This window comes from Podarcis gaigeae, assembly GCF_964106915.1.
Source record: "Podarcis gaigeae genome assembly, chromosome: 2".
Classification (NCBI taxonomy): Eukaryota; Metazoa; Chordata; class Lepidosauria; order Squamata; family Lacertidae; genus Podarcis; species Podarcis gaigeae.
Window position 1 is genome coordinate 45374742 of NC_139679.1, and position 27670 is coordinate 45402411.

General features: G+C 45.1%; 1 protein-coding gene across 8 annotated transcripts; it reads left to right on the forward strand.

The window, feature by feature from the left end:
• Positions 1-22: 22 nt before the first annotated feature.
• NACC1 (nucleus accumbens associated 1) lies at positions 23-27049 on the forward strand. 8 transcript variants are annotated; one of them, XM_083718000.1, is made up of 6 exons: positions 23-1047; positions 18497-19475; positions 22301-22474; positions 24024-24153; positions 24403-24500; positions 24909-27049. In XM_083718000.1, the coding sequence occupies exons 2-6, from the start codon at positions 18527-18529 to the stop codon at positions 25166-25168; spliced, it is 1611 nt and encodes a 536-aa protein (XP_083574126.1). In that variant the 5' UTR covers positions 23-1047; positions 18497-18526; the 3' UTR covers positions 25169-27049. The 8 variants fall into 8 exon arrangements, with proteins under 8 accessions (XP_083574126.1, XP_083574128.1, XP_083574129.1 ...); XM_083718002.1 differs by having other exon boundaries at positions 29-1047; positions 24048-24153; XM_083718003.1 differs by having other exon boundaries at positions 31-1047; positions 22304-22474; positions 24048-24153.
• Positions 27050-27670: the final 621 nt, after the last annotated feature.

Genomic DNA, 27670 nt, shown 5'->3' on the forward strand with positions numbered 1-27670 from the left:
GACTTGCTTGATCAACTGTGTTTGTGCACCTGGGAATTCAGGGTGGAGAAAAAGTAAGAATAGGTAATCTTAAATGCTCAGTTCTGTATCAGAAAATTATGAGAATGTCTAGAAAACATGAAAAAGTGCTTAAGTTTATTTTTCTCTTTCGTATTGAAAGATGTTCGTACAGAATATAACATTATTTTCAACTCCTTTTCCCCCCTGTCACTTGTCTGAGTTCATCCCAGTGTTGACTTTGGGGAGTTGCTAGGTGCCTTGAACATTTTGTTCCCTCTTCCAAGACTAAAGCCTGAACTTTTATCGTTATCCAACTCCGTTTAATGACAAGTCTTTTGGATTTGAGGATTTCTGAAAGCTTGATTTTGTTTCAGTCAGGATAAAGTGAATGACTTGACTCAGGTTTTTGGGAAACTTCTGTGTGACTCATGCTGTATGTAGTTGACTTGAGAATTAATTGCGGGCAAACGGTGCGGGAAGAGAAAAGCTAGCTCCCTTTTGTTTTCATTCGTCGGCGGAGTTTGGAGACAGGAATCAAACTTGGTTTAATTTATGCGCCTCTAGGCACAAATCGGGGAGGATTATGCCCGTCATCCTGAAACCCTTTCCTTAAATTTTATTTATTTTAATTGCGAATCCTCAGATTGGAACATTTACTTCCCCGGGTTAAATACAGAGCTTCTCCAGCCAGCTCCTGGGAGATCACTCGCTTCCAACTCTCGGAGAACAAAGTCAGGCTGGCTGGCAAGTTCAGAAGCAAGTATTTCCCAGTTCCAAGGCAAAGGGGAGAGGAGGGGCGAGGGAGGGAGCAGCAGCTGGCTCGGAGCTCCGCTAGCAAGGCCTGTGGGAGCGCAGAGACGGAGGCCTGGCTTGGCTGGGCAGAGCACTACAGCGGCTCGCAGGCTGCTCCATCCACCAGCTCGGCTCTCTGCTGAGCCTGCCTAGGCTGACAATGAATGGCTGCTGCTAGTGCTGCTTGGAGGGCTAGGGGAGCAGAGCCCCTCCATTGAGCGACATCTCCTCTCCCCCCCCCTTCTCTTTGCGCAGGTGAGAGCCACGTCGCCCCCCTCCCTTCCAGGAGACCTCGCCACTCCAGGGTCGCCCCCCGCCCCACACTTTTAAGTCGGGGCACCCACCCGCCACCCTCCTTCCAATGCATGCACCCCTCCCCCCATTATCCCGGGTGTTTAAACTTTCCTCGCCCTCGCCAAGCAGCCCTCTAACCTGCCGGGTTCGCCCAAGGGGGGCGGCGGGGTGGGGGAAAGGGGATCCTTAAAATAGCAGCTGTTGCCTGCGCCGATTTCCCCCCCCCCCGGGTGGGAGAGGCCCCCTTTAGCAGCCCTCCCCGTCCCTCTCTTCCCCCCACCCTCCCTCCGTCGCACCCCAAACCGGACCCCAAGGGAGGACCTTTGCGCCTGCCTTCGGGGTGTGGAGGGAGAGAGGAGCTGCGCCCCTGGGCTCCCCTGCTAGGCCTTCTTGCAGTCGGCGACCCCTTAGCAAAGTGTGTGTGTTTTGGGGGGGTGTGTCCCCCTTACCCCCCACCCGCCTTCGTCCTCCTCCCCGGACCTCACAAGCAACGTGGTGGCGCTCGCTGTCTCTCCCCGGCCTGCGCCTTCTCCACCGCACAGGCTGGCTGGCCGAGAGGGAGGGCGCGGGCTTCCCCTCTCCGCAGGCCTGTCCGAAATCCCCCGACGTTCCCTGCGGGGGCTTTGTCCTGCTCCTCCTCGCCTCGCTCCCCCCCGGGCCCGGCCGCCTAGAGGAAGGGCGCAGCGGCGGGGCCACCCTCGAGGGAGAAGTTTCGAGTGGGAGCCCCTTGGCGTTGCCAGGCGAAGAAGGCCTGGCCGGGCGGTTGGCTTGGAAACCCGGAATTCGGTGGCTTTCGGAGGATGCTTTTGGCCCACGGTGGGGGAAGGGGCGCGGAAAGAAAGCGGCAGGGGAGAGGAGAAGAGGAGGGGCGCTTCCCTTCCTCCTCCTCCTCCTCTTCCAGCGGGGGGAGGAGGTGGGGAGGGGGCAAAATGTTCCTTTTCCTGCAATGGGACCTTTCAGAGTTTAAAAATGGGGGGGGGGGGTTTCCAGGGAAAAAGTTCGAGAAACGAAACTTCAGAAACTTTCACTTGTGGGGCAGCAAAAGTTAAGATCGATACTGGTTCGAAGAGACCATGCTGGGAATGGGGGGTTTATTAACTGTTTTGGCGTGCACGTTCACTCGGAAATTACAGTATTACTCTCTCGCTGAGATTAATGGGAGTTTACTCCCAAACATAGACTTGGTTTACAACTTCCTGGGGTGGCGGGTGGGGAATTAAAGTTTTCACTGGTTGTTTTGGAAGGGGTGGGATTATGAGTATTTTACTTAGGTTAACTCCTTATGCACGTGGTAAGGGAAGGAGAAGGTCACAATGTGGCTCTGACTTGAGGATAGTTTTTGTTCTCTTGAAGATACTTGTGGAGGTGGTGCAGTATGTTCCTGATAAATGAACATTGTAAACAAGTTGCCACTGAATAGCTCACCATATGTTATTTGTTTTCTTAAGTCTTTGCTTTTCTCTCTCTCGCTCGCTGGATTCCAATTTGGCCTTTCTAAGTGCCAAGTTTATTCTACCAGAGGACACAATTGTTGTCTTGTCAACTTGTGACTTCACAACAGAAAAGAGTTGTAGTGTTACTTTTCATAAGCAGGTGAGCTATTCAAAAATAGTGCATGACGACTTTGCAGCAAAATTGGCTCTGAAAAGAGGAATACCACAGGTATATGGCAGTGTATACATTGTTAACTGAGCTCCTCAGAAGGGCCTCTAAAAGTTAGGTCCTGCTGTAAATTGCAATAACATCTTATATAGATTAAGGCTTTAATAAGAATATTCTGTCACAACTGAGATCTGACTAATGGGAGGGAGACGGTGCACAGACAATGGAACTCTCCAAAGATTACCTTACTGGTACTTGAAGCTGTGTATTATAGTTAGCAGTGTTATTTAGAGCAAGGCTATATTCTGCAGCCACAGTCCAAACCAAGTTCTGCTTCTAATAAGTTCTGCACAAACAGATAACAGACTCTTGTAGAACAGCTGCATGTCTGTCTATTCAGAAGTAAATCTTGCCAAGTTACATGGGGCTTCAAAGTAAATGTTCACAGGATTGCTGCTTTGGATCTATTTTATTTTTTCCTGTACACATAAATTAAAATAAAGATGAGCATCACAAACAATAAGCAAACAATTAGAGTACAGAAGCGGTTATTTTACAAAATTATTATGACTTACACAATCATTTAAACAGGTGTTGATTGAGCTCCAGCAGACTCACTAGCTGTAGGGAGATCATATTTTTCAAAAAAAACCCATTCACATTATGTATGGGAGACAGGTGTCAGTGAGATGGTCTTGGTGAGTCTGACCCCTGCTGAGTTGCAGTGTTGGGTCAATTTCTCAGAGAAAACTGTCTGCTGTGCCTTTGATATATACCCCTTAATTGTAAATCTGATTTAAGAGGCCAAGTGCTGTGCAACTTCCATTTATGCCACTATCAGCAGAAAGATTTTAAGATCCATGTGTAGCACTGAGCTCTTCTGTTCTAAGGGGTTGGACAGGAGGGCTAATGCTGAGTCTGGGATGATCAGATGGCACAAAATATCAGCTATTATTCTAAATATATTCTTGTCAAAAGATTTACTCCCTGGGGCATGACAGTCATAGATGAATTAAGGAACCATCCTTCTTGCACCCTCTTCAGCAATGAGGAAAGGTGACACTGAGGAGAGATGGCACTGTTAACTCAGTGAGGGCTGACAGCAGTATAGTTCTACTTGCAGATTTGAGCTTATCTTCCCTGAGCTTGGCAGAAACCCTGTGAAGTCATGCCATCACTATACTAATGACTTGTAGCTCTACTTCTCCATAACATCTATGTCAATAGAAGCTGTGCATGGTATCGTTCTGGAGCAGCTGTCCAAGTTAGGGGAGGTAAGCACCGCTTGGCACTGGTTCCAATCCTACTTGGATAGTAATTTCCAGAGGGTGATACTTGGGGAGTGCTTTTTGGCCCTGTGGAGCCTTCAATGTGGGGTTCCTCAGAGTTTGATTTTATCCCCCATGCTGTTCAACATCTACGTGAAACCACTGAGTGGGGTCATCCAGTGTTTTGGAGTACATTGTGAGCAATATGCTGATGACACATCTGCAGGTGTGGCAGTGGAGGTGTTGGACCGTTGTCTTGCCTTGCTAATGGACTGGATGAGAGCCAATAACTGAAGCTCAATCCAGATAAGACAGAGGCACTGTTAGTGGATGGTTCCCTAGGCCAGATGGATGGGAAGTTGCCTGATCTTGATGGAGTTACTCTCCCTTTGAAGTGGGTATGCAGCTTAGAGGTACTTCTGGATCCGTTGCTGTTGCTTGAGGCCAGGTAGCTTCTGTGGCACAGAATGCCTTCCAACAGCTTTGGCTGGTGGCCCAGCTGCACCCCTCTCAGGACAAGAATAGCCTAACTTGTGTTGTTTATGCTCTGATGACCTCTAGGTTAGATTACTGCAGCATGTTATATGTAGGGCTCCCTCTGAAGATGGTTCAGAAACTTCAGCTGGTGCAGAATTCAGCAGCTAGGTTGCTCACAGGGGCAAAATGACTTGAGCACTTCCAATTAGTTTCTGGGCCCAATTCAAAAGTGCTGGTTTTGATCTATATACCCTTAAACGGCTCAGGACCCCAGCACCTCAAGAACTGACTCTCCCCATATGAATTAACCCAGACCCTGCAATCATCACCTGAGGCTCCTCTTCATATGCATCCTCTGCAAGTCCAGAGGGTGGCAACATGAGAACAGCCCTTTTGTGAGATGACTTCCTGCTTGTGGGATGCTCTCCCCAGGAAGGCTCACTTGGCACCTTCATTACATATCTTTAGGGGCCAGGTGAAAAAGTTCCTCTTCTCTCAGTTCTTTGGTTAATTATGCCTTTTAAACTGTGGGAAGGGGTTATTTTTTGTCATTATGTTATGTATTTTTGTGTTTTTATACTGTAAACCTCCCTGTGATCCTCAGATGAAGGGTAATATAGAATCATGATCATCATCTGGAGCCTTCTGTGGGTACAGTGGTGGAGTGGATGAGGGCCAAAAAGATAAGCTGGAATTCTAGAAGACAGAGGCACTTTGAGTTGGTGGTTCTTGTGTCTAGGAGATTGGCCATTTATCTGTTCTGCATGGGGCTGCAGGGAGTCAAACTGTTGCCTTGCTCTCCCCGGCCTCAACTCCCTGCTTGCTTTGGCTTTAACTCTTGTTCATCTGTGACAGAAAGTGTTCTGGTTCAATCAGGTGAAGATTGAGTAACTGGTTCAGCAGACCTGAACCAACTGGTTCAGTTCCAGTTCATGTATGAAAACTTACTTGTCATTTACATACGTGGAGATATTCAGCAGTGCAGTATTGGATCCTTAACTCCTTAACTCTGTATGGTTACACATACTGGATAGAAAAACTGTGCAGGGGTGGATACACAGGAAAAAAAACACTTGGTGATCTGGATTATTTATCCTAAGAGATGTAACAGGAGTGAATCGATTCCTTTTAAGAATTATGTTCTCTTGGTGGTTTCCACCCATCCAGCCCCATGTTTCTGGATTCCCTCTTTATTGTCTCATGGAGAATAAGGACACTGGGAGGCTGCTGGACTATGTACTTGCTGTCTGGGTCCCTGTAAACCTAATTATCACAGAAGTAGCCTGTTTGTCAGGGATCTTACTGTTTAATCAACAACTATTTGCATCCTGACCCATAGGTCAAAGGTTAGAAAGATCGGGTTTTGACCACTTTAATAGGGACACAGGCTGCTGCAGTGCTGAACCAAGGGGAAAGCATTTTGCAGTGCACATTCATTTCTTCCTCTCCCTGCCTATTTCCTCCACTGAGCTGTAAAGCTTCAGTCTCTGTACTGCCTCCTGCTTTCCAGACAGAGGGCAGAGTATGGAAGACAAATTCAAAATGTGTAAAAACTCTCCCAGTTATTGGTTTCATATATACATGGTAAATTCTGGTTGTGGCAACTGCATGTATCATTGCAGTGTTGTTGGTGTTGTAGTTTTTAGTTAGAACCTTATTACCTGAACTGTAATGAGTCTCGAGGGGCTTGTGTGTTCTGTTCACGTTCATTGAAAATTTTCTGATAGTCAAATAAATAGTTGGTTTGGTGTTGAATTTAAATCCCTAGTTCTATGAAATTGCAGTGCTCCAAATTAGCGGGCTCCGGCATCCATTGTGATCTTTGGGGATGTGACGTTCCATTGTAAGGAGGCATATCTGATGGCAACCCTATCTGAGCCTGGGGTATTGTCCTATTCAGTGGCTGTAGGGCCAAGTGCTGGCAGAGAGAGAGCTTAATGTGTTAATATGGTTATATAATGATGCATGTTACCAAAATAAATTGCAGATGCATTTGTACATTGAATATGATTTTCAGTTTTGGCCATTTCATCTTAAAATTGTAGAACTGGAAAAGATGCAGGGGTGGGCAGAATATAGAAGGCCTTTCACAGGAGAAGAAAGTAAACCTACTGAGAGCCATTGGAATAGATAACCAACACCTAGGTGAGAATATGAGTCATTTCTGCAAATCACAGCTAGATTGGAAAATCGGTTTTGTTCTTTCACTTATTATAACTGATGGATTCACTTATTAAATTAACACAACTGCCCTACCCCCACGGTACAGTTGCCCTGTGATACTGCTTTGCTACAGAAACAGGACAAAGAGCCAACATATAAGTAAGTTCAAAAGAGGACAAGAGCAATTTATGAGTGATAGAAATATACCGGTAGGCAGAAGCCGTCTAAGATGATTGGGGTAGTGTGTCATTTTGCTGAAAGAGTCCGTAGTCCTGAAATTGCTGAAGGTTGAAAAGAATACAAGAGCAGGTTCCTTATTAATAAGCTGAGCAGTTAATGTTCCCTGTAGCAGATTTTGGGCACACCCAAGATGGTCATGTGTACATTTGCCCTAGCCTAGACACTTAGAAGAATTCTGCTGTAACATATGAATAATATGGTTATGCAAGAGTAGTAGAGTTTTTTTAATGTAAGAAAATAGTTTGAGGTAAAACATGGAGCATGAAAGTTGGCTTTGTTCCCTGATGAACAAACAAAAAGAGAGAGAGGAGGAATATTGGAATTTGACAGGGAAGAAAAACTAGATTATTTACTTTAGGAGATGTTTGTGACTTCCCTGTGATGGAATATACACATCTCATACAGACTTCTTAGGCAAGAAGAAATTTCAAACAGGCTGGCAGAGTTTTCCCTTCCTGTGTGGCCAACAAGGAAACTCATTGGGTGATGAATGAGAGAAGGATCTTGTCGACTTTTTTTTTTAAATAAAAAAATAAACCTGGACTGCTGAGAGGTTAGTAGCCTGAGTTTTGATGTTGGCCATAGAGGAGGGCTCTTTTCCTCCATGGCTAGCATGGATATGTAGGATAATAAATGATAATTATTGCACAATAGTAACTTTTGTAAACTTACTTACAAGGCTGCTCTTGTATATCCTTCCATCCTCCCAAGCATTTAAACCTGGCAATACCCAGCCACCATAGTTTGTCCTTGGTGGATGAGTCTGTCTGGAAGAAAGATGATCTTAAGAATACAATGAGGATGCGGGTGTGTTTGGAGTCTTGGATGAAGAACATTAATAGAGTGAAGCCTCTGAGTGGCCCTATAATGTCTCAGTATGAGCTCATGGGCACAGGTCAGGTTGTCTATGTATAAACAAATAAGGCAAGAGGCAGTTCAGTCACCAGGTCTGCTGCTGGTTGGTTATTTTTCCAGGTTCTGTGCTTCTACTACTTTGGTTTCTGTATTGATTCAAGTGTAAAAGGAAGCCACAAAGTCCTACGCATTAATTTGGTTCCTGTTGGCTTTGCCAGAAAGAAAGGAAAAAAGGTAGAAGGTTGTTGTGTCGGTGAAACAGTGAGGCATTTGTTTTATACTCACAAAGGTTGTGTAGTCAAGGGAGATCTTATGTTGTTGCTGTGACAGACTTGGGTTTTATATATACAGAAAGAATCTTGGGACAGGAAGAAGCTAGGAAATATTAAGGGCTGTTGAATTATCTTTTGCCAACCATGGCTGGAGTCAGCATCATTTGGGGGCAGGGGGTGAAGTCTGGTGCTCTCATATTACAAAATTTAACATCTACTTGCCTTATCCTCTTAAATAACTTACAGCATCTCTGTGTGTGTTCTGTCAGTAACAAGAAAATTAACAATCTTAAATAGTAACTTCTAAGCCTGGGAGACAGAAGCAAAAATACTCTTCTTTGCGAGCTGTGCTATGGTCGCTGTCACTAAAGTATCCAAACACAAAACGTTCTGTGATTTACACTGCCTGCATAACGAAGAGACCAGCCCAAGTGCCAGCAGGCTTGCAATCCCTCAGATACACGGCAATAACTTTCTGAGGTTACTAAATTGCTCAAGGTTCTTAGAGCGCTTCTTTAACAGAAGCATTGGGTTTCGTGAGAAAATGCCTTTCCTTGTTAATCTGCATGGCCCAATCCATTTAGTGCTTACTTAGAAAAAGGTACCGCTGAGTTCACTACTCCTTTTAAAAAAAAGTTTATTCATTCATTTTCCAATTTATGAATTCACTACTCCTAAGTTAAGAGTTCAGTTAGAGCACATGATTATCTAGTCCAGTTTCTTGCCTCCAACAGAGATCACAAAGCTCAAAACAGAGCATCATGGAGAGAGCCCTCCTCTGAAGTTTGTCCCCTAGCACCTGGTAAACTGGAGAGATACTGACTCTGAATATGGAGGCTCTGTGTTCACTCTTTACAGCTACTTCATTTAAGGCAAGTCATTTCTGGAAACAACTTGCCAGACTTGCTACTCAAGCCATCCAAGGACACAGGCTGATCAGACTTCTTGTAGGCTGTAAGCAGTTGGTACCTATCTGCAAGGCTGAACTTCTGGTTATAATCTTTGCTATAGGCCTAACCCTTGGGTACCTTTCACAACACACAACTCCAAAGGAGTAAGGAATTTGGTATCAACAGAAGCTATCCTGCTTTACTGAGCAGAAACTCTTAATTGATGGAAGCTTTGGTCATTTGATTCCATGATATTGTTGGGGGTTAATGAGGAATTGTGGGAAGCTGCTGTGTTATGAGTCACACGGTACTCCCACACCTTGCCTCCCATTCCCAATCCCAGCAAAAGCATGTTAATGGGTTTCCTGCCCTTGAGTTGTTAACATGTGTGATAAGCCTATGTGAAACTGCTCTCTGACTTTTACTTTGGTTTGCTAGCATCCAGGCCCAGGACTTGAAGTTAAGGCTGTCAGTTGAGCTATATTTTAATTGGCCTTTTGCTCACTAAATTACCGTATTTTTTGCTCTATAAGACTCACTTTTTCCCTCTTAAAATGTAAGGGGAAATGTGTGTGTGTGTTATGGAGCAAATACAGGCTGCGCAGCTATCCCAGAAGCCAGAACAGCAAGAGGGGTTGCTGCTTTCACTGCGCAGCGATCCCTCTTGCTGTTCTGGCTTCTGAGATTCAGAATATTTTTTTTCTTGTTTTTCTCCAAAAACTAGGTGCGTCTTGTGGTTTGGTGCGTCTTATAGAGCGAAAAATACGGTACTCCAAAAAGAAAGAGGGAGAGAGATGATCTCTGCTTGCAAGGCAACTTTGAGATCTCCTGGGGGCAAAAGTGAACTTGCTTTTGTGAGAGCCAGGCGGTGAAACTGATGGGGGAAATCATATTTTTTCTGATAAGTGTATCCATAGAAATGAGAGAAGTGAAATGTGTTAGCTCATAAAAATACTAGGTGAATGTGAATAGTTCCACAAACCATGGCTGAGTAACTGAAGCCTCATTAATGTGCTTGCTAACACTGGATTACTCTGAGAGCAGAGTCATGTTCCCATAGGGACTTCCTTGGTGGATAAGTGCTTTGCTGCCATAGCACAGAGCAGAATAACATTCTGGAGAAGCTATGATACAAGACACACTCAGTCTTCTCTTCAGTCATTTCAGGCTGATATGCCACTGATTTTTGCCCCAAACTATTTGCTTTCTAGATAGGAAATATCACTGAGATTTAGCCTTCATTTCTCTATTTCAGTGACTGGCTGAAGGTTAACAATGTGGGACTCTCAACATGGGAGTCACAGGGCAGTTACTAAGCAAGGTGAGAACCAGTGCAGTGGCTAGTGTGTTGGGATTAGATTGGGCAGACATGAATTCAAATCCCCTCTTTGCCACAAAAGTCACTGGGTGACTTTGGGCCAATCACTATTTCTCAGCCTAATCTATTTTGCAGGATAGGGGTTCGAAATTAGCAGGGCATCAGGTGCATTTTGCGCCTAAAGATTCTCCATTTGCAAGCACCTCAAGAAGTCTGGGTGTCATTTTTTGCACCTGGCTGACACTCAGGGATTAGTGAAATGTATGTGCTTTGAAGCCTCAAAGTATATGTTAAGGACAGTCAATATGTTAAGGTATTTAACAATAAAGAGTAGAGTGTTATGAAAACTGAACCATGGTACCAATATTTTTATTGTAAACAAATTAAACATGTATTAACAATTTCTGCTAAGAATGTGATATTAACTATGTGTAACCTATGTGAATTGCACATTAGTTTATGACTATCAAAATAATAAAAATAAAAAGTGTTGCTGACCCACCCCCCACCCATGGTGACTAGGCATTCTGTTTTGGCGCCCACAACCCAGGTCCCATAAGCCATTTGGCTCCTAGATTTTCTATCACAGTTTCTAATACTGAACTTGTGAGAATAAAAGTAGGGATGGGGGTGACCATGTATGCCAACCCAAGCTGCTTAGAGGAAGGGAGAGGGGAAGGAAGGAGGCAGGTGCTCTGTGCAAATTCAGAAAGATCAATGCCTCACCTTTTAAAACCCTTTTAATGTCTCACCTTTTAAAACCCTTTAAAAACCCCACTCCCAAAATGAAGGTCTTCCATAGGCAATTTATTGGAAAGTTCCCCATTCTTGAACTCTAAGCTGTTTTAACTGTAACATTACCTTCTCCCACATATTTCCAATGAAATTACTCCAGTTAACGGGGTAGACTTTTGCCTAACCACACATAGATTTTAATCCTACATTCCTTCAGACTGTCTTGATATCTGAGCACTGCTAGGCATGAGGGATCCTTGGTCACACTGGAAGAAGAATCATAGGGGTTTTTCCCTGGCAGCCCCTGGGTCTTTTATTCCACAGTTCACTCTTACGTTAGTATATAAATCCTCTCTGGTCCACTGGCTCTGGTGCACATTCCCTTCTGAAGAATGGGGAGGTATCAGATGTCTAAACCAGGTGGCTAGCAGGAAGGTACAAAAGAGCAGAGGCTTCCTGAGTGACATTAGAATAATGAGAGAGAGAGAGAGAGAGAGAGAGAGAGAGAGAGAGATTTCTTATACTGAATGAGTCTATTCTAGGATGAGTTGTGAGTTAGTCCTGCTTAACAGCTGCTAGTTGAGCCCTAGCAAATGATAAGCTGATTAACTTTGAGCCCTCAGTTGAAGAAACATACACATACACAATTCTCCAGTACTATAGATGGCAACCATTTGTCAGAGAGTGGGCCTAGCAGTTAATGATCAGTGAGACCTGAAGCTCTGCAAGAAGGATGGCTAACCTATGGCCCGAATCTGGTCCAGCAACTCACAAGAAATGGCCCCTCTAGCCCTAGAAATTTTTATCTCCCAATCAGATCAGGAGATCTTTGTTCTGTAGAGAGGAATCTCTAAAGAGCTGACACAGCATTTTTCTCCTGATTGAGAGATTTTTAAAATCCCTCTGCCTGCCCTTTAGAAAAGACATCTGAAAATCAGTCAGTGGGATCTTTTATCTCCTATTTCAGAGCTAAGCACCACAGTGTTGAGACTGGAGATAAGCCTTCCAAATTGAAGCTGTAGAGTCTACCTCTATTGTAGCTAACCTTTTAAATTCAAGGATAGGAATTCACTGGGACCTCCTGTATGGAAAAGCTGTGGTAAGAAACTGTCTGTAGGCCTTTGTTTTGGGATACCAGTTAAAAAGCAAGAGTCATGACATGGGAGTTCAGTAAGTGGATAATTTAGAACCTTAAAGGTTTTATTTTTTCCTAATCTGGTCAGGTAGCTTTGGAAGAGGGAGAGTTTGATGAGGAAAATAGCACAGTTAAGGAATGGTTAACCCTGGTTCCAGGGTTTTTTTGGGGGTGGAGCTACTATTTTAAAAATAAAATATGTATTTCATTTAGTAAATTCATATCTCCATACAGGTAATACAAAACCCCAAAACAAATGTGTTCCATGCTTAAAGGCAAGCAACTACAGAGTTCTTATTTGGGGCACAAGAGTTCAGATTGTACTAGAACTAATAATGTACAAGAACTTAAACATGATTTTGATTTTTTTAAAACCCATAAAGTAATACTTAAATATACACCAGCACTGAAGAGAATACAGTATGGTTCAATTCTGTTTGCTAAAAGATGCAAACTTAAGGTAATTCATCTGTCTTGAAAAAAGCATAATGATAGGTTTAAAACAGAAGTTGACTGAGTATGTTTTTCCAGCTAAGTGATACAGCCTTGCTGAATCAATGACTCAGTCGCACAGAGTTAACACAGAAGCTATAAAATATCAGAACTACTACACTGTCGAGTTTGAGTGCCTGGTATACATATTTTGTGGTGTGAAATTTTCCAAAGTAGAAACTATCTCTTCAAAGCCAAATACGTCCTAACAATTCACTCCATTCCTCCTGCCTCCTAGTAAGGAAGTTTCGTTGTCAATTTGAAGAATAAAGGTTAGGGCAAGGTTTAGCTCCATAGCAGCAAGCTTAAATTTTAAACTATTAATACACTGTAGATTTAACTACTCAGAAGGAAGTAAAGGAAGTAGTTCCATTTCAGAATTAAAGCACAGAATGTCAGCAGTGAGTGATGATGTCTCTGAAATACCTTTCCACTCTTCTAAAGTAATCTCTACCTCCAGTTTTTCTAAAATAAATGAAGGAAGGAAAGCTTGAGCATGCTTTCAGTAAGGAACTCCATGATCTGGGGCAGTTCCCCAAGGAGCGGGGGGCGGGGGGGGGCTCTAGTTTCTGATGGATCTCTGCTAGAGACAGCAAAAGCTGCTACAATTTCAGCTCTTGTGATGAGAAGCCTGTGTTTTGTTTCAGCACACCATTTTGGAAATCGAGAATCCAAATTATATTCCCTACCTCTTTTAAGGTGCTTAGAAATACAGTAACCTTCGAAATAAAATAGGCAAATCATCAACATGCCCCCTCAAAGGCAAATAAAACCCAGGCAACAACCCCACCAAACAAACAAAAGTCCAAAAAGTTAGGCAAAATGCACATTCAGACAAATAGCTAAATGGAAAGGTAGACAAAGCATTCCAATGGGCAGACAAGAGGCATTATGAGGAAAAGGAGGGTAGGTTAAAGCCATTTTAAAAAATGACAGGGGCAAGAAGGCCTTGGTGAGTACAAACAATCTGAGGTTGCCATAGTGTCTGTGAGCACCTCATTGGGAGTTCCACTAGCCTTACACTCATTCTTGTACAGTGGTACCTCAGGTTAAGTACTTAATTCGTTCCAGAGGTCTGTTCTTAACCTGAAACTGTTCCTAACCTGAAGCACCACTTTAGCTAATGGGGCCTCCTGATGCCGCCGCACCCGATTTCTGTTCTTATCCTGAAGCAAAGATCTTAACCTGAAGCACTATTTCTGGGTTAGCGGATTGTGTAACCTGAAGCGTATGTAACCTGAGGTACCACTGTATTGTTCAAATTATTGCAGAATATGTCTTATTATGTAAACCAATATATCCTATCTGAAACAGAATAAACCTCTTAAAGATACATTGGACCCTGCACCCCCATCTTTTCGATAGTCCCCCAAATGGGGCCGGGGTGGGGGGCTGCAGAGGGAAGAAAGAGTAAGTCCCATTTGTGCAAACAGAAGTCTGTGAGCAGGTGGGGGCATTGCAGTTAGATGTCGCCCATCACTTTTAAAACATACTGCTAAAATAAGCTGTTCACATACACAATAATGGTGTAGTGTCTTTTTATTATTTTATATGGCATGCAATTAAAAAGGCTATAGGGAATACTAACAAATAAGTAAAGCAAATATAAGGACTTTCAAATCCCATTGAAAGCCACTGGATTTTCCCGGACATCACTGGAATTGGAAAGGTGGAATTGCCGTCAGGTGGGGGTGGGGGGTGGATTTCCGAAAGGCGGCGCTTTGTCCTGGATTTTAGGCAAGTCAATTAGAAAATTGTGGGAGGTTTGCATTTTCGTGGTGGTCTGATTTTTACTTTATGAAATATGGCAACCCTATGTAAGCTAGACACAACCAGTTTTCGGCCCCGTCTGCACTATATATTTAAAGCAGTGTCTTAACACTTAAAACAGTTATGGCTCCCCCTCTCACCCCAAAAATCCAGGGAAGTGCAGTTTGTTAAGGATGCTTATAGTTGTTAGGAAACCCCCATTCCCCTCAAGAGCTACAATTTCCAGAGTTCCCTGGGAAAGAGGGGTTGATTATTAAACTACTGTGGGAATTGTAGGTGTTTGAGGAGAATAGCTCGAAAAAATTCATACTAGGGATTTTTCATTTGCATGCCACGCAGATCTGCAAAATTTTCAGTTTTTCGAAAATAGGCAGTTCTTCAAACTGCTAGTAATGTGGGACACTCAGTGTGACTCTGCATGGGAGGTAAAATGTGATTCCTGAGCTGCTCATCCCATCTCCAAGTGCCATTTCAGGCACTGTTTTGCACCCAGCCTTTAGCATGCAAGGGGATTTTAAAAAGCAGCAGTCACAGTGCAGTATCTCCAGAGCTCATCTTGCGTTTCCCACCCCCCCTCGCTCTCTGCAGCCTCACAAAGTAATATGTTCCCTCAGCGCGCATTGTGACAGACACATTTTAAAACTAACTAGGGCACCTCTTCTCCTCAGTAAAAATGTACATTCATTTTTAGTATTTAACATTCCACCCAGCATTAACTTGCCCCCACAGTTGGCAAGTGTGAAGGAATAAAAAGCACATGACTGTTTTGTCTGTTTTTAGCAAAAGCTTTCATTTAAATTCATAGTGTTTCTTATCTGCAGCACACATGCTGTTTGTCTTAAACAGACAATACCCATGATTCAAAGCTCCCTGTGCCCTGGGAGGGACGGATCCATACGCTCACTCTCAGGGTTCTGTCCCTTCTTAGAGCTGACAATAGAGAAGCCTCGCTGGGCTTATGGATCAGCAGTGCTGGCTTCCTGCTTGTTTACCCCATGTGGCTGGCGGGGGGGGGGGGGAGCGGAATAGCAAAAGCTGCCACTTCCCATTATAGTTTGTGTCTGCATGTCTCTTCCAACACAAGCAATGTTTCACCAGCTTAGACAAACAAACACAAACCTTTCCTGGCTAATGAAGAGCTATGTTTTAACCTTGTCACTTTTCCATAATCTGGACAGTGCTTGATAATATGGTTATGATAATATGGTCACATGGTTATGCTATAATACCTGTGACAGCTAACTGCTGAGTGTTATCAGCATCAGGCTAGTGTAAAAGGGGTGGATCATTCAATCAGGACATTATGCACGTTATGTCTTTCCTGATTGCTAATAACCACAGGACTGTATATGCAAATGATCCCTTGTGGTAGAAGGTTGCTGCTACAAGTAGAAGCAGTGTTGATCACTCCTTCTAGCACATTCATCATCCATGTGTGGCTATAATAATATACAATATATGCCCACTGACATACAGTATCCAGTGGTACCTCTGGTTACGTACTTAATTTGTTTCGGAGGTCTGTTCTTAACCTGAAACTGTTCTTAACCTGAAGCACCACTTTAGCTAACGGGGCCTCTTGCTGCCAGAGCACAATTTCTGTTCTCATCCTGAAGCAAAGTTCTTAACCCGAGGTACTATTTCTGGGTTAGCAGAGTCTGTAACCTGAAGCGTATGTAACCTGAAGCGTATGTAACCCGAGGTACCACTGTATATGTCATTGGGTATTCTTCACATACCATCTGTTCATGCTTCTCTCTTGCACGAGGAGGTGCCCAATCACTTGCATCCCTAATTTTGTGCTTCTTTATGGTTTTGAGTTTGCCAGTTGTTCATTTATAGCACAGTACTTTGAAAGGGGGAAAGTCCTGTGTAAGTCAAACACACAGTTGTGAAAAGAATACTGGCCGGCCAAGGATGGAGTAGTAGATATTCTACAGAACCACACTGAAAGATGTGCCCTTTTGCGAAGGTTGCTGGAGCCATCTTGATTTGCCAATATTGGAATGTAAGCCCCACTTTGTTAATTGGATATGCACCACCTTTCCTGATACAGTTGACAGCAACTTACAGAAATAAAAGAATACAGTAAAAACAGTACTGTGCAAAAAAAGCAAACAATGAAAACCAGCAAGAATGCAATTTCAGATCAGTTGCAACTGTCTGGTCTCTGTGGTCAGTTTGGATTTAGAGGATGGTTTGATTCTGGAAACAGAACGAAATGACCTTTAGGTTCTTTCAAAACCAGCAGTGCTCTCATCAAAAATTCTTGGAGGACAGAGACATTTCAGCCCTCAAGCGCCGATGCTTTGCCCTCATTGAGCCTCTAATCCCAGGATTATTATTTCAAGTTTTTTGTTTGTGAGCTACTAGGGTTATAGCCCATAATCACATTTGTGAGCTGTTCATTGGTCACATCTTTGCCCTCTATTCCTGGTTTACTGTCCTCTATGATATACTGTATTAGAGAGAATTTTAAAGGTGCTTAATATAAGCCCCGCTTGCCAAGTAACAATCAGGTGCTCAATTTTAAGGCTCCTAGTTGTTCCTTTTCAGTCGCATCTTTACAGGCTGCACATCTGACATCATATACAACATCAGGTGCAGGGCAGGTGGGTTTAGTTTGGGGAAATCTGTCCCGAAGGCCAAATTAGGACCCCTGGCAAGACTCAATTAGACTTGTGGGCTGCAGGTTCCCCAAGCTACTGTTCAAGGCTAATCTGAGATGCATGTTAGATGTGGAGAGTCTCCTGCCACAAGAGGCTGGACTTAAATGGCATTCTGACTTCCCTTCTATCACTACTAATCCATGATTCAGAATATATGAAGAGCAACTATTTGAAGCTTAGCCTTACAAAATAGCCTAGCTAGTAGCTTCTGCTGAAAGGCTTCCTTTGTTGCAGAGTGTGCAATTCTGGTTTTCAAGTTACTGAATTCCTTTGCCTTTTCCAAGGCAAAATGTTGACGGGCCAATACCTGTGGAAGTTGCATCACATGTCTGCTATAACAATAGGGTGGATGCATGCTTTAAGGAAACATAACATTTTCTTTTAATGGACTAGTCAGTGGACTTAATGCAGCATTTATTTTAAAAGGATGGGGTTGGGAAGAGTGTTGGCTGAGACGTCTGTCCTAAGCGCTTGCACCTCTCTGACCTTAATGACATAGGTACTTCCTCTTCTGCTCACATTAACTGGCCAAGAAAGAAACTTGTACATTCAATAACGTATCTTTGTTTATATCCACATTTTGGCCTGAGGCTGTCACAAGCTTGGGTATCCAGACGTTTTCTGCAAGGAGGGATTCTTTTCCTATTGAAAGTAGGCTTCCCTGTCTTCAAGACTTCGCCCACTCTCCATTAAGTCACTCCCCACTCAGGTGGATATTTTACTCCCCCCCCCCCACAGCGGTGTGTACAAATAATGCTTAATCAATGCAACCATAATGAAATTATTCCATAAACACAGACTTCAAAGCAGCTACAGTGGAACCTTGGTTTTCAAGCGTCTCGGAAACCGAACGATTCAGAACCCAAACGCCGAAAACCCAGAAGTATTTGCTTCTGCTTTTTGAACGGCTTCCGCTGCAAGTTTTTCCATTTTTTCAATGGATTTTGCTGACTGCCCATTGATCCTTGGTTTTCGAACATTTTGAAAGTAAAACTGTCTTCCAGAACAGATTACGTTCGAAAACTGAGGTTCCACTGTATTTTATTTCCTGTTCCCGTCCCGTCCACTATGCAGAATTCCAAATCCTCTTCTTGTTCCACTGGCGCCTCGCTTTGTTTTATATGTGGGCTGTTTTAACTTCCCTCCTGATGGGGAATGTGTCCTTTCTATGCCTGGCTTCATAGCATTCTTAGTTTAGCCAAAATTGCTAAGTCAGTCTTGCGCTTGGTGTGTCACAATACTTCTGACTACTGAAAGCTGGAAAAGATCTGTAACGGAATGATGTTGCCATTTCTAGAAACAGCACATAAAATAGTCGATTGGGTGGCCAGAGTACTTTTTTTCCTCTGCCACCTTTTCAAGGCAACCCTTCCTTTGCCAGACAGTATGAAGGGGGACCTACCAGGGAGTAAAAGGAAATGGATAGCCTTCTCTTCCCTTTCCCCAGTGTTCCCTCTTTTCTCATATGTGCCTTTCCATGCTGGACCCATCTACAACCCCTCTGGCTCCTTCTTCCCTTTGCAGCTCACCTACCCAAGTGAAGAGAAGGAGAGGATGGCTCAGATTCTCCAGATGGAGATCCCCAACTTTGGTAACAGCATCCTGGAGTGCCTGAATGAGCAGCGATTGCAGGGCCTGTACTGTGACGTCTCGGTGGTGGTGAAGGGGCATGCTTTCAAGGCACACCGGGCTGTGCTGGCGGCCAGCAGCTGCTACTTCCGGGACCTTTTCAACAACAGCAAGAGCACAGTGGTGGAGCTTCCTGCTGCTGTGCAGCCCCAGTCCTTCCAGCAGATCCTCAGCTTCTGCTACACCGGCCGCCTCAGCATGAACGTAGGCGACCAGTTCCTGCTAATGTACACGGCTGGCTTCCTGCAGATCCAGGAGATCATGGAGAAGGGGACTGAGTTCTTCTTGAAGGTCAGCTCGCCCAGCTGCGATTCCCAAGGCTTGCACACCGAAGAGGCACCTTCCTCTGAGCCCCAGAGCCCCGTGGCCCAGACCTCCACCTGGCCCTCCGGCAACACCCCCCTGCCCCTGGTCTCTCGCGTAAAGACAGAGCAGCAAGAGTCGGACTCTGTCCAGTGCACATTTGTGGTTAAGCGGCTCTGGGAAAGCAGCCAGAAGGAAGGGGGAGGCGGAGGCGGAGGTGGAGGCGGCAGTAACGGCAGCCGCAAAATGGCCAAGATCTCCTCGCAGCAGGAGCTAAGCGGGGGTAACCGACAGGCGCAGCAGCAGCAGCAGCAGCAGCAGCAGCAACAGCAGTCTCAACAGCAGGGGGCGCTAACGGGAGGCAGTGGAGGGGCAGGCGTGGTCAGTGGCCCCAGCACATCAGACCAGACGAGCCCTGGTACCTCCAGTGCCTACACTAGTGACAGCCCCAGTTCCTACCACAATGAGGAAGACGAGGAGGAGGACGCTCCCGAGGAGGGCTCTGACGAGCAGTACCGGCAGATCTGCAACATGTACACGATGTACAGCATGATGAATGTAGGCCAGACGGGTGAGTGGCAAGGGCAGAGTGGTGGCAGACAACATTCCTGTTCAGCTTCATACCTGTAGGAAGGGAATTGGTTCATGTTGCCCACCTGTGATTTGGGTTTTTTAAAAAAATAAATAAATCATTGCAGAGATACATTATGGGGAAAGTTATTGGAGGCTGAGAAAATGAGTGTGTTAAAACATTTAGATCTGACCCTTCTGGTGCAAGAGCGCCACTCAGAGTGACGCACAAAACCTTAAAATCTGCACTTCTATTAAAACAGCAATATAAAACAAATTGACAGAAGAGACTGGGCCAGCAGTTGAAACCAAAACATATAAAAGCCGTTCAATAGAAGTCTGCTGAATTCAAGCAGTCTTCAACAACGGGGAAGCGGCAGTCTGATATCTCAGCTGGTTAGAGCATGGCGCTGATAATACCATTGCCATTTCGATACTTTTATGGGGCAACTGCATATTCCTGCATTGTAGGGGGTTGGTAGGGTCCATTTAAACTCTACAAATCTGTGATTCTAAGTGCCAACCACACTTCACAGAACAAGGCATTCCATAAGCTGGGTGCAGCCACTGAGCAGGCCCCCATCTCTCATCCCACTCAAATGAATTTTCACTCTCCAGGGGAATCTGTGGAGTTGGATTGGCTCATTCTGGGCCTCTTCACGTTGCACATGTGTCCACTTCTGCCTGGTGAAATGTGAGATGGGGCACTGTCACCCACCCCTTCACACAATACACAGCGGAAGGGGCTGCAGTTGGCCTTGACACCCCATCTTGTTTCCATGGGTGTTCTTGTGGTGTTAAAAAGTTGCTGCTTTCCATATGTTAAGTAGTAGTGGAAAATTGCTAAGTATTTTAGATGGCATGTAGCTGCCTCTACTGTGTGAAGCACTCCCTGACATATTGAAAGCTGCCCCTGGGGCAGAGTATCTGTATTAAAGAGTCATTTAATTCTCCATTTCTCACAGCCTGAGAATCAGGACTTGGAGGTGTGGCTTGCAGGGAAGAGAGTGGCCAGGGCTTTGAAACTGGACTCTAAAGAGGGAGCAAGCAAAGGTGGCCTGGGTTTTCTAGGGGTTAATTCCATGGGTGACTTTTACCTTGGGTTCCAGCCATCACTATGGCCTTGTATGTCCGTGTGGGATAAGGCTGTCTTTGTGCCTTCTGAGTCTCTCTTTCCAGTCCAGTTTCCCATGGCCAAATACTCAAGACTCTTGAGATTTAGTCAGCAAAAATGGGCACTGAAAAGAGCAGATGTAGCAAGGAACTAAATAAGAACTTAAGAGCTCTGATGGATGAGACCAAAGCCCATCTAGTCAGTGCTCACACAAACCAACCAGATGCCTAGGTGAAGTCGACAAGTACAGCAAGAGGGCAGTAGCACTGTCCCGCTCATGGTCCACAGCATACTGTCTCTCATATTAAACACATAGCCATTATGACTAGTAGCCATTTACAGTCTTATCCTCCCATTATCATTTTTAATCCTCTTATGGTTAAGCTTCATAGACCTAGAACTATCATATATGCCTTAGTGACTCCTGGGTTAGACTACTGTAATGCATTCTACATGGGTCAACCCTTGAAGACTGTTCAGAAGTTTTGGCAGAATGCTGCTGTTGCTGCTGCTCAGCTGGCCTTCTTGTATAATATTTGTATAACATACTTAGAATTTCATAGAATCACAGAATCGTAGAGTTGGAAGTAACCACAAGGTTGATCTAGTCCAACCCCCTGCAATGCAGGAATCTTTTGCCCAATGTGAGGCTCAAACCCATGATCCTGAGATTAAGAGTCTCATACTCTACCGACTGAGCTATCCCAGCAGTCACTGGCTGCTAATTTATTGCCTTAAACAGCCACAGTCCTGATCACAGGGAACATATGACCCATCTACTGAGGAGGCCCTGCTGAAGTTTACATCTCATATGTTCAGCATCCACAAGAAATCTCTGTTTGAGTTCTAGTATTCTAGAATGCCTTCCCGTTGGCTGTGCCTTTAGCCTGCCCCCCTGCCATCCTTTCAGAGGCAATTTAGGACTGTTCTAATCTTCATTTGATAGGTGACTCATTACTTTTGATCTAGTCCATTTGTGTGTTTGTTGTGTTTGCTAGTTTAAAATCATTTATGTTGTTTGTACACCATTTTGAGAAACGGTATATAATCAAATAATAATAGGAGGTGCATTAGTAAAAATGCAGTGTAAGCTGTAGTATCATTGTAGTTCAGACATAAGCCTTCTATGTAGCCTTAAGAAAGTTGCTCTTGTCAGCCTCACCGACCTCCTTCACAGTATTTAATAAGGCTATAACAATTCTGCCTAAGGGGGGTTGTTGTAAAGATGGCTGTGAATTTTTAGAAAGCACTTCGGGAAAGTGTCCTATAAATATGATGTACTATGCTCCTGACAGGTTCCTGCTTGAGATGAGCAGTGCAAACAGTAACATAAAATCAACCAGGCCTTATGGATTATTGATCTTTTGCCACCTGTCAGCATTTCATCTCCCTGCATCCCATTGAATAGTGTGGATCTAACCCTTTTCACTGACTGGAGATCCCTGTGGCAACAATAGCAATGAGCTCTCCCCACTTTCATTTTTATTGAAAAGATAAAAACACATAAGCTTCCAAACAGCTTTCTGTTCTTGTGAGAGGAGGAAATAGAGAGAGGAGGAAAAGAATAGTCTTCCGGAATATATGTTTGTGGTGGGATGTCACACAGGTATATACTTGTTGAGATTCCACAGCTTTAAGCTTCATTCCTTGCTTGCTTTTCACACATTTTCTTCGTGTTTTCCCTCCTCGCCTCCCTTCTCCTTTTCGCCCAGCAGAGAAAGTGGAAGCGCTGCCAGACCAGGTGGCCTCCGAATCTCGCAACCGGATACGGGTGCGGCAGGATTTGGCTTCACTGCCCGCTGAGCTCATCAACCAGATTGGGAACCGGTGCCACCCCAAGTTGTACGATGAGGGGGACCCAGCTGAGAAGCTGGAACTTGTGACAGGTAAGATAGGTGCCTCAACCTGTTGGAGTCAAGTGGGGGGGGGGGGAGAGTGAGAATGTAGGTTTCAAGCCAGTTGCAGTCAGGAGGAAAAGTCTGGCTTGCTTCCTAAAATTAATCCCAGTCGGGTGGATTAGGGCCTTGTTGGCAGAATGAAGTGGCAGTTTCTCCCACCCCAAAGAGCAAGGTGATCCTGATTGTTAGCTTACAAAATACTAGAAGATCCTTCAGGGGGGCTTCCTCTCTCAGATTAAAAACAACAACTAGTAAATCAGGTACCACAGCTCTCGTGGTTGCAGGTTGTAAGCAGGAGTCAAGAGGGTGGGGCTGCCTGAATAGCACCCTGAAGTAATGCATGTGTATGTTACATAGAAATTGACTGGGCCCTATGCATGCGCATGGCCTCAGAGTCTGATTAGGCCTTGAGATGATCCTACCAGGGCATCCCAGCTTCCAGCCCCTTGTACCTTTGTTCCGTGGCATTCTCTGATCAGTTAAAAGGAGCTGGCGGGGACCTTGCCATGCCCCATTGCTTTAGACAAAGCATACTCCGTGAGCACTGTTTCGAATTAGCGGGAAAGACTTCAAACTCTTGATCTAAGGACTATTGGAAAGAAAGCCAGAAAAACAGGAAATCAGTTTGTAAATCTTGCTTATGAGCTAATCCAGCTTTTGGCTTTCCACTGCCCCGCACTGCTGCATCTCTTACAGGCTGGTGCCCAGCACTGGGATAGGAAGGAGAGGAACTGTGTTGGTAGCCAAGCTAAGTAAGTCATATCCAGCACGTGCTATATCCCGCTCAGAGCTATCTTGGGGGATTCGGTTCCTGCTGTTGGCCTTTCCTTTGCACGTGCCAATGTACTTGCTCTGTCTGCACTGAGGGGAGTGAGTTGCTTACTCTCCTCAGTGAGACCAGCAAGTCAAACTTTCCTTTCACACAGAAGTGAACTTCCTCTTTCTCAGGTATTGGTTTGAATCTGTCTTCCCAACATCCCCAATCCACCAAAGTTACTAGCCACAAGCACGTCCCCAAAATGTCCGTATAAAGTCGGCAAGAGCATTAGAACTGGCCCTGCCTGGATCAGGCCAATGGCCCATCCAGTCCAGCATCCTGTTCTCACAGTCGCCAACCTGATTCCCTTTGGAAGCCTGCTGATGTTGTGTGCTCTCAAAAGCCACTTGTGCAGCTGTGTTTACAGGATGAGACCAAACTCACCCAGGAGTTAATCTGTTAGCCAACTTTGTGCTTGCCATAGTTCTACACCAGCAGTTCTCAACCTGTGGGTACCCAGATGTTGTTGGACTACAACTCCCATCATCCCTGAGCTCTGGCCTTGCTAGCTAGGAGTGATGGGAGTTGTAGTTCAACAACATCTGGGGACCCACAGGTTGAGAAAGGCTGTTCTACACGGAGTTGGAAGCTGAGAATGGATGGATGGATCCCATTATAATTGTTTCTTGTTGCTTCCAGAAAGCATCTGGTACTGCACACAAGTGATTAGGTGGCTTATGGGTCTGCACCCAAGTTGAAAGCTTGTTGTTTTCACAACAGGCCTTGTCTCTTTTCCCTGCCTAGGTACCAACGTGTACATCACCCGGGCACAGCTGATGAACTGTCATGTCAGTGCTGGGACACGACACAAAGTGCTTCTCAGACGACTACTAGCATCTTTCTTTGACCGGTGAGTGAGCCTCCCAGTGTGTAGGAAAGGGGGAAAGGCTCTATTTTGCTCTGTTTCCAGCCCCTTTTTTTGCCACACCATTTCTTTCTGCTTTTGAGGCAGGACTTCTGGGCTTGAAGAGTCCTGCCATAGCAAGAGGCGAGGCAGGAGCTGGAACGGCTAGGAGTGGACAGTTAAAGGTGGGTGGGTGGAGAACAATAAGATGCTGCTAAAGGATTTAAATGCTTTCTCTTCCTCACCGCTTGCCAGGAACACCCTTGCCAACAGTTGTGGCACTGGAATCCGCTCCTCCACCAACGACCCTAGCCGGAAACCCCTCGACAGCCGGGTGCTGCATGCTGTGAAGTGTGAGTGTCTGCCTTAATAGATCCTTCTGCGGTGGGGAGGGAGCTTAGGAGTATATTATTACTGCTTTCTTGAAGGGCATGAGGTGGGAAATTTTAGCTGTGTGTCATATGGTCAATAGGCAGAATATCCTATTCCACCCTATTGGAGCACCCAGATCCGTAACAATTCCAGCAGCGGAAGCAAATACAGAGCTGGAAGCGGGTCCTTTGTCTCACTCAAGGCTGTGGTTTTAAGATTTACTGTGCTGTGAGTCATCGCAGGCTTCCACCAGCATCTCGGGGGTCTTTGCTGGCATGGGCAGGCGTTGGTGTTCGGGTTCCCAAGAGGCAAAGAGCTGTGAGGATATTGATTCCCAGTTGCCGCTATAGCGACCTGATCCGGGCTCACGCCCTTCTTCTCTTCCTCAGTTTATTGCCAGAACTTTGCCCCCAACTTCAAGGAGAGCGAGATGAATGCAATTGCTGCTGATATGTGCACGAACGCGCGGCGCGTTGTCCGCAAGAGCTGGATCCCCAAACTGAAACTACTGATGGCCGAGGGCGACACTTACACCACCTTCATCAATGACACTGGCAAGATGGAGCCAGACATCATGGGGGTGGAGCACAGCTTCGAGACGGGCAGCCATGACGGTGACGCAGGCACCTCCACCGAGGGCCTCCAGTAAAAACATGCCCATCTCTTTCCCCCGCCCCCAGTCGATGGTTTTTATTTCCTAATTTGATTTTTGTAGAATCGTTTTTCCACCTTTATTTCATTTCTCCCCCCCCCCCCCGCCCGTTGTTGGTTTTTGTTTTTGTTTCGGCAGAGGAGAAAGAGCATTGTGCCTTCTCCTTTAAAAATATATATATACATATATATATATTATTAAACATGGGCCTTGCTTCCTCAGGCGCCACAGGTAGTACGAGCTCAGAGGGGAGGTCTTGCTGCTGCATTGGCAGTTCTGGCTGGCATTTTCTCCCCCGTCCCTTCCCTCTGTCCTTGTTGTGCTATTAATTGTTCTTAGATATATATTTTAGTAGATTTTTTTTTTTAATACCAAATCCATTTGCAAATGGAGGCCATGATCCAGGGAGGTCTTATCCCAGAGTGCTGCCTCTTTCTTCATCAGATCGGGTTCTCTCCAGACAGGGCTCTCTCTAACTTAGACTGATCATCGTCAAGCCTTTTCCTCAGGTTCATACCAGAGAGTGGGAAAATCCTAGCGCCATGATAAATGAGAACAGGGAAGGGACTGGACCCCAGTGCTGTGGTCATGGTATCCTTATTCATCTTGGCTTCCCTCCACTCTTGCCTAGGTATGTTCAGGTCTTGCACAGCATGGCAATTCCACCCCTGCCATTCTCAGTACACTCCTTTTTCCTTACTCTTTTTTCTCTCTTTCTATTTCTTCCCTTCCCTCCCTCCCTCCCTCCCTCTCAGACATACCTCTCCCTACTTTTTCTGTCTTCTAGACCTTATGTACCTTCCCCATCCATTATCTGCCTTGGAGGTTTGGACAAGCCTAGCCTACTGAACTGAGAACGTGTACGGCAAATCTCTTTGGCAGTTCAGCCCTTCCATATTTTGATTGGCACAGAGTCATGAAGGGAACAAGGAAGGTTCTCACCCCCGCACCCAAACCCACCCACCCCCGCAAAAAAACCCAAATTTTACATGCAGGTCTAATGTAGCTCTGATACCTCCAATGTTTCCTAAGCCTAGTGTTCTCTCTGAGGTGTTTAGTTTAAACGTGGGGTGCAATGTGCAAACTATTCACTTTTCAGCCAGTCTGTGGAACAAATAGCAGCACTGCTGATTGAAATGCCAACCTTTTCTGCCACTTCAGCTAAATTGGCTCAAATGTCACAAGGTTTGGGAGTCAGGTTTTGAAGGAAGAGGAAAGCCAAGGGAGAAAGCATCACGTTCTTTTTTCCTGGAAGTGCCAGAAGCTACCCAGTATGCAAGGCTGCCTTTGACCTTAGCTCGCCTCCCAGCACCAGGTAATGAATCACAGTGTGAAATGTTGCCTCTTTCCTTCCCCTGCTCCATTAGTGATGCTTCCGAGTCATATTTGGTGCATAGCAGAGGAGCCAACTCCTAGGGGCCAAGGTCCCTTCGCTCCCCCCATAAAATATTTGATGTAGCCCCCCCCCCAAGTTGATAGGCATTGTAATCCAAATAGTGTGTGTACACTAAGTCATGTCATCGATTATGCAGGGCAGGGTTTACCTGCCCCCCCCCCAATTTTATTCAAGTTTGCACCCCTGGTGCATAATGAAGAACTCCCATCCTCGGGTTCATAGGGATATTTTGAGATGGAAACTACATTTAGATGGGAAGCAAGCACATTTAGGTTCTACCCTGATTGCAGCAAAGCTCCTCTCCCTCTTTCTGCATTTCTATCTGTATGGTCTAAGATAACGACTTCAAATTACATTGCGAGAATCTCTCTCCTGGTTATTCTTACTAGAAAACAAAGTCTGCAATTCTCTCAGGAAACAGTTGGCCTTCCTTTGAGCAAATCAAACTGTGAAATGAGGCAATGGGTGGCAATCTTTTTTTTTTTTAAAGGAATTACAGCTTTTTAAAGAGGGTGAAAACTCCTGCCCATGAATTTTCAAGAGAATAAACTCCAGAGCAGTAGTTGTCCCTAGTAGCAAAAAGATGGCAAATGCTGTGACATCTTGGAGACTAACTGGCTTATTATTTCAAGCTGGGCTGGCTATCTCATGTCTACTCATCTGTCAGTTGACGCAGGACTGGTCTGGGGAAAGTCCCATTTCTCTTAAGGGAGGGCTAGCAGTGGTCGCCTGGGCTCAGGCCACTGTTTCTTTGTGAAGAGGAAGCAAGACTAAGCAGGCCCAGTTACCTCTTGTGAAATAACTCTCTTATAATTTTTAATAAAAGTTCTAGTGGGTAGTACCAACTCTGTACTGGATATGTTACAGTCAGAGTTGCAACACTCAGATTCCACCAGTTCTGATGTGGAGATCAGTAACAAAAATTGAACATGTTGTTACGAAAAGGGCTCAAAAGCAGCCTAGCCTATAGAGAGCCCTTTGCTCTGAGTGCTCCTAATTAAGCATTGGCAGTGACTCCATGTTGACAAGTGGGCTGGGGTATATTTTCACTTGTCGTAGGCAAGCTCAGAGAACACCCTGGTACATTTAATTTTGTGGCGCAG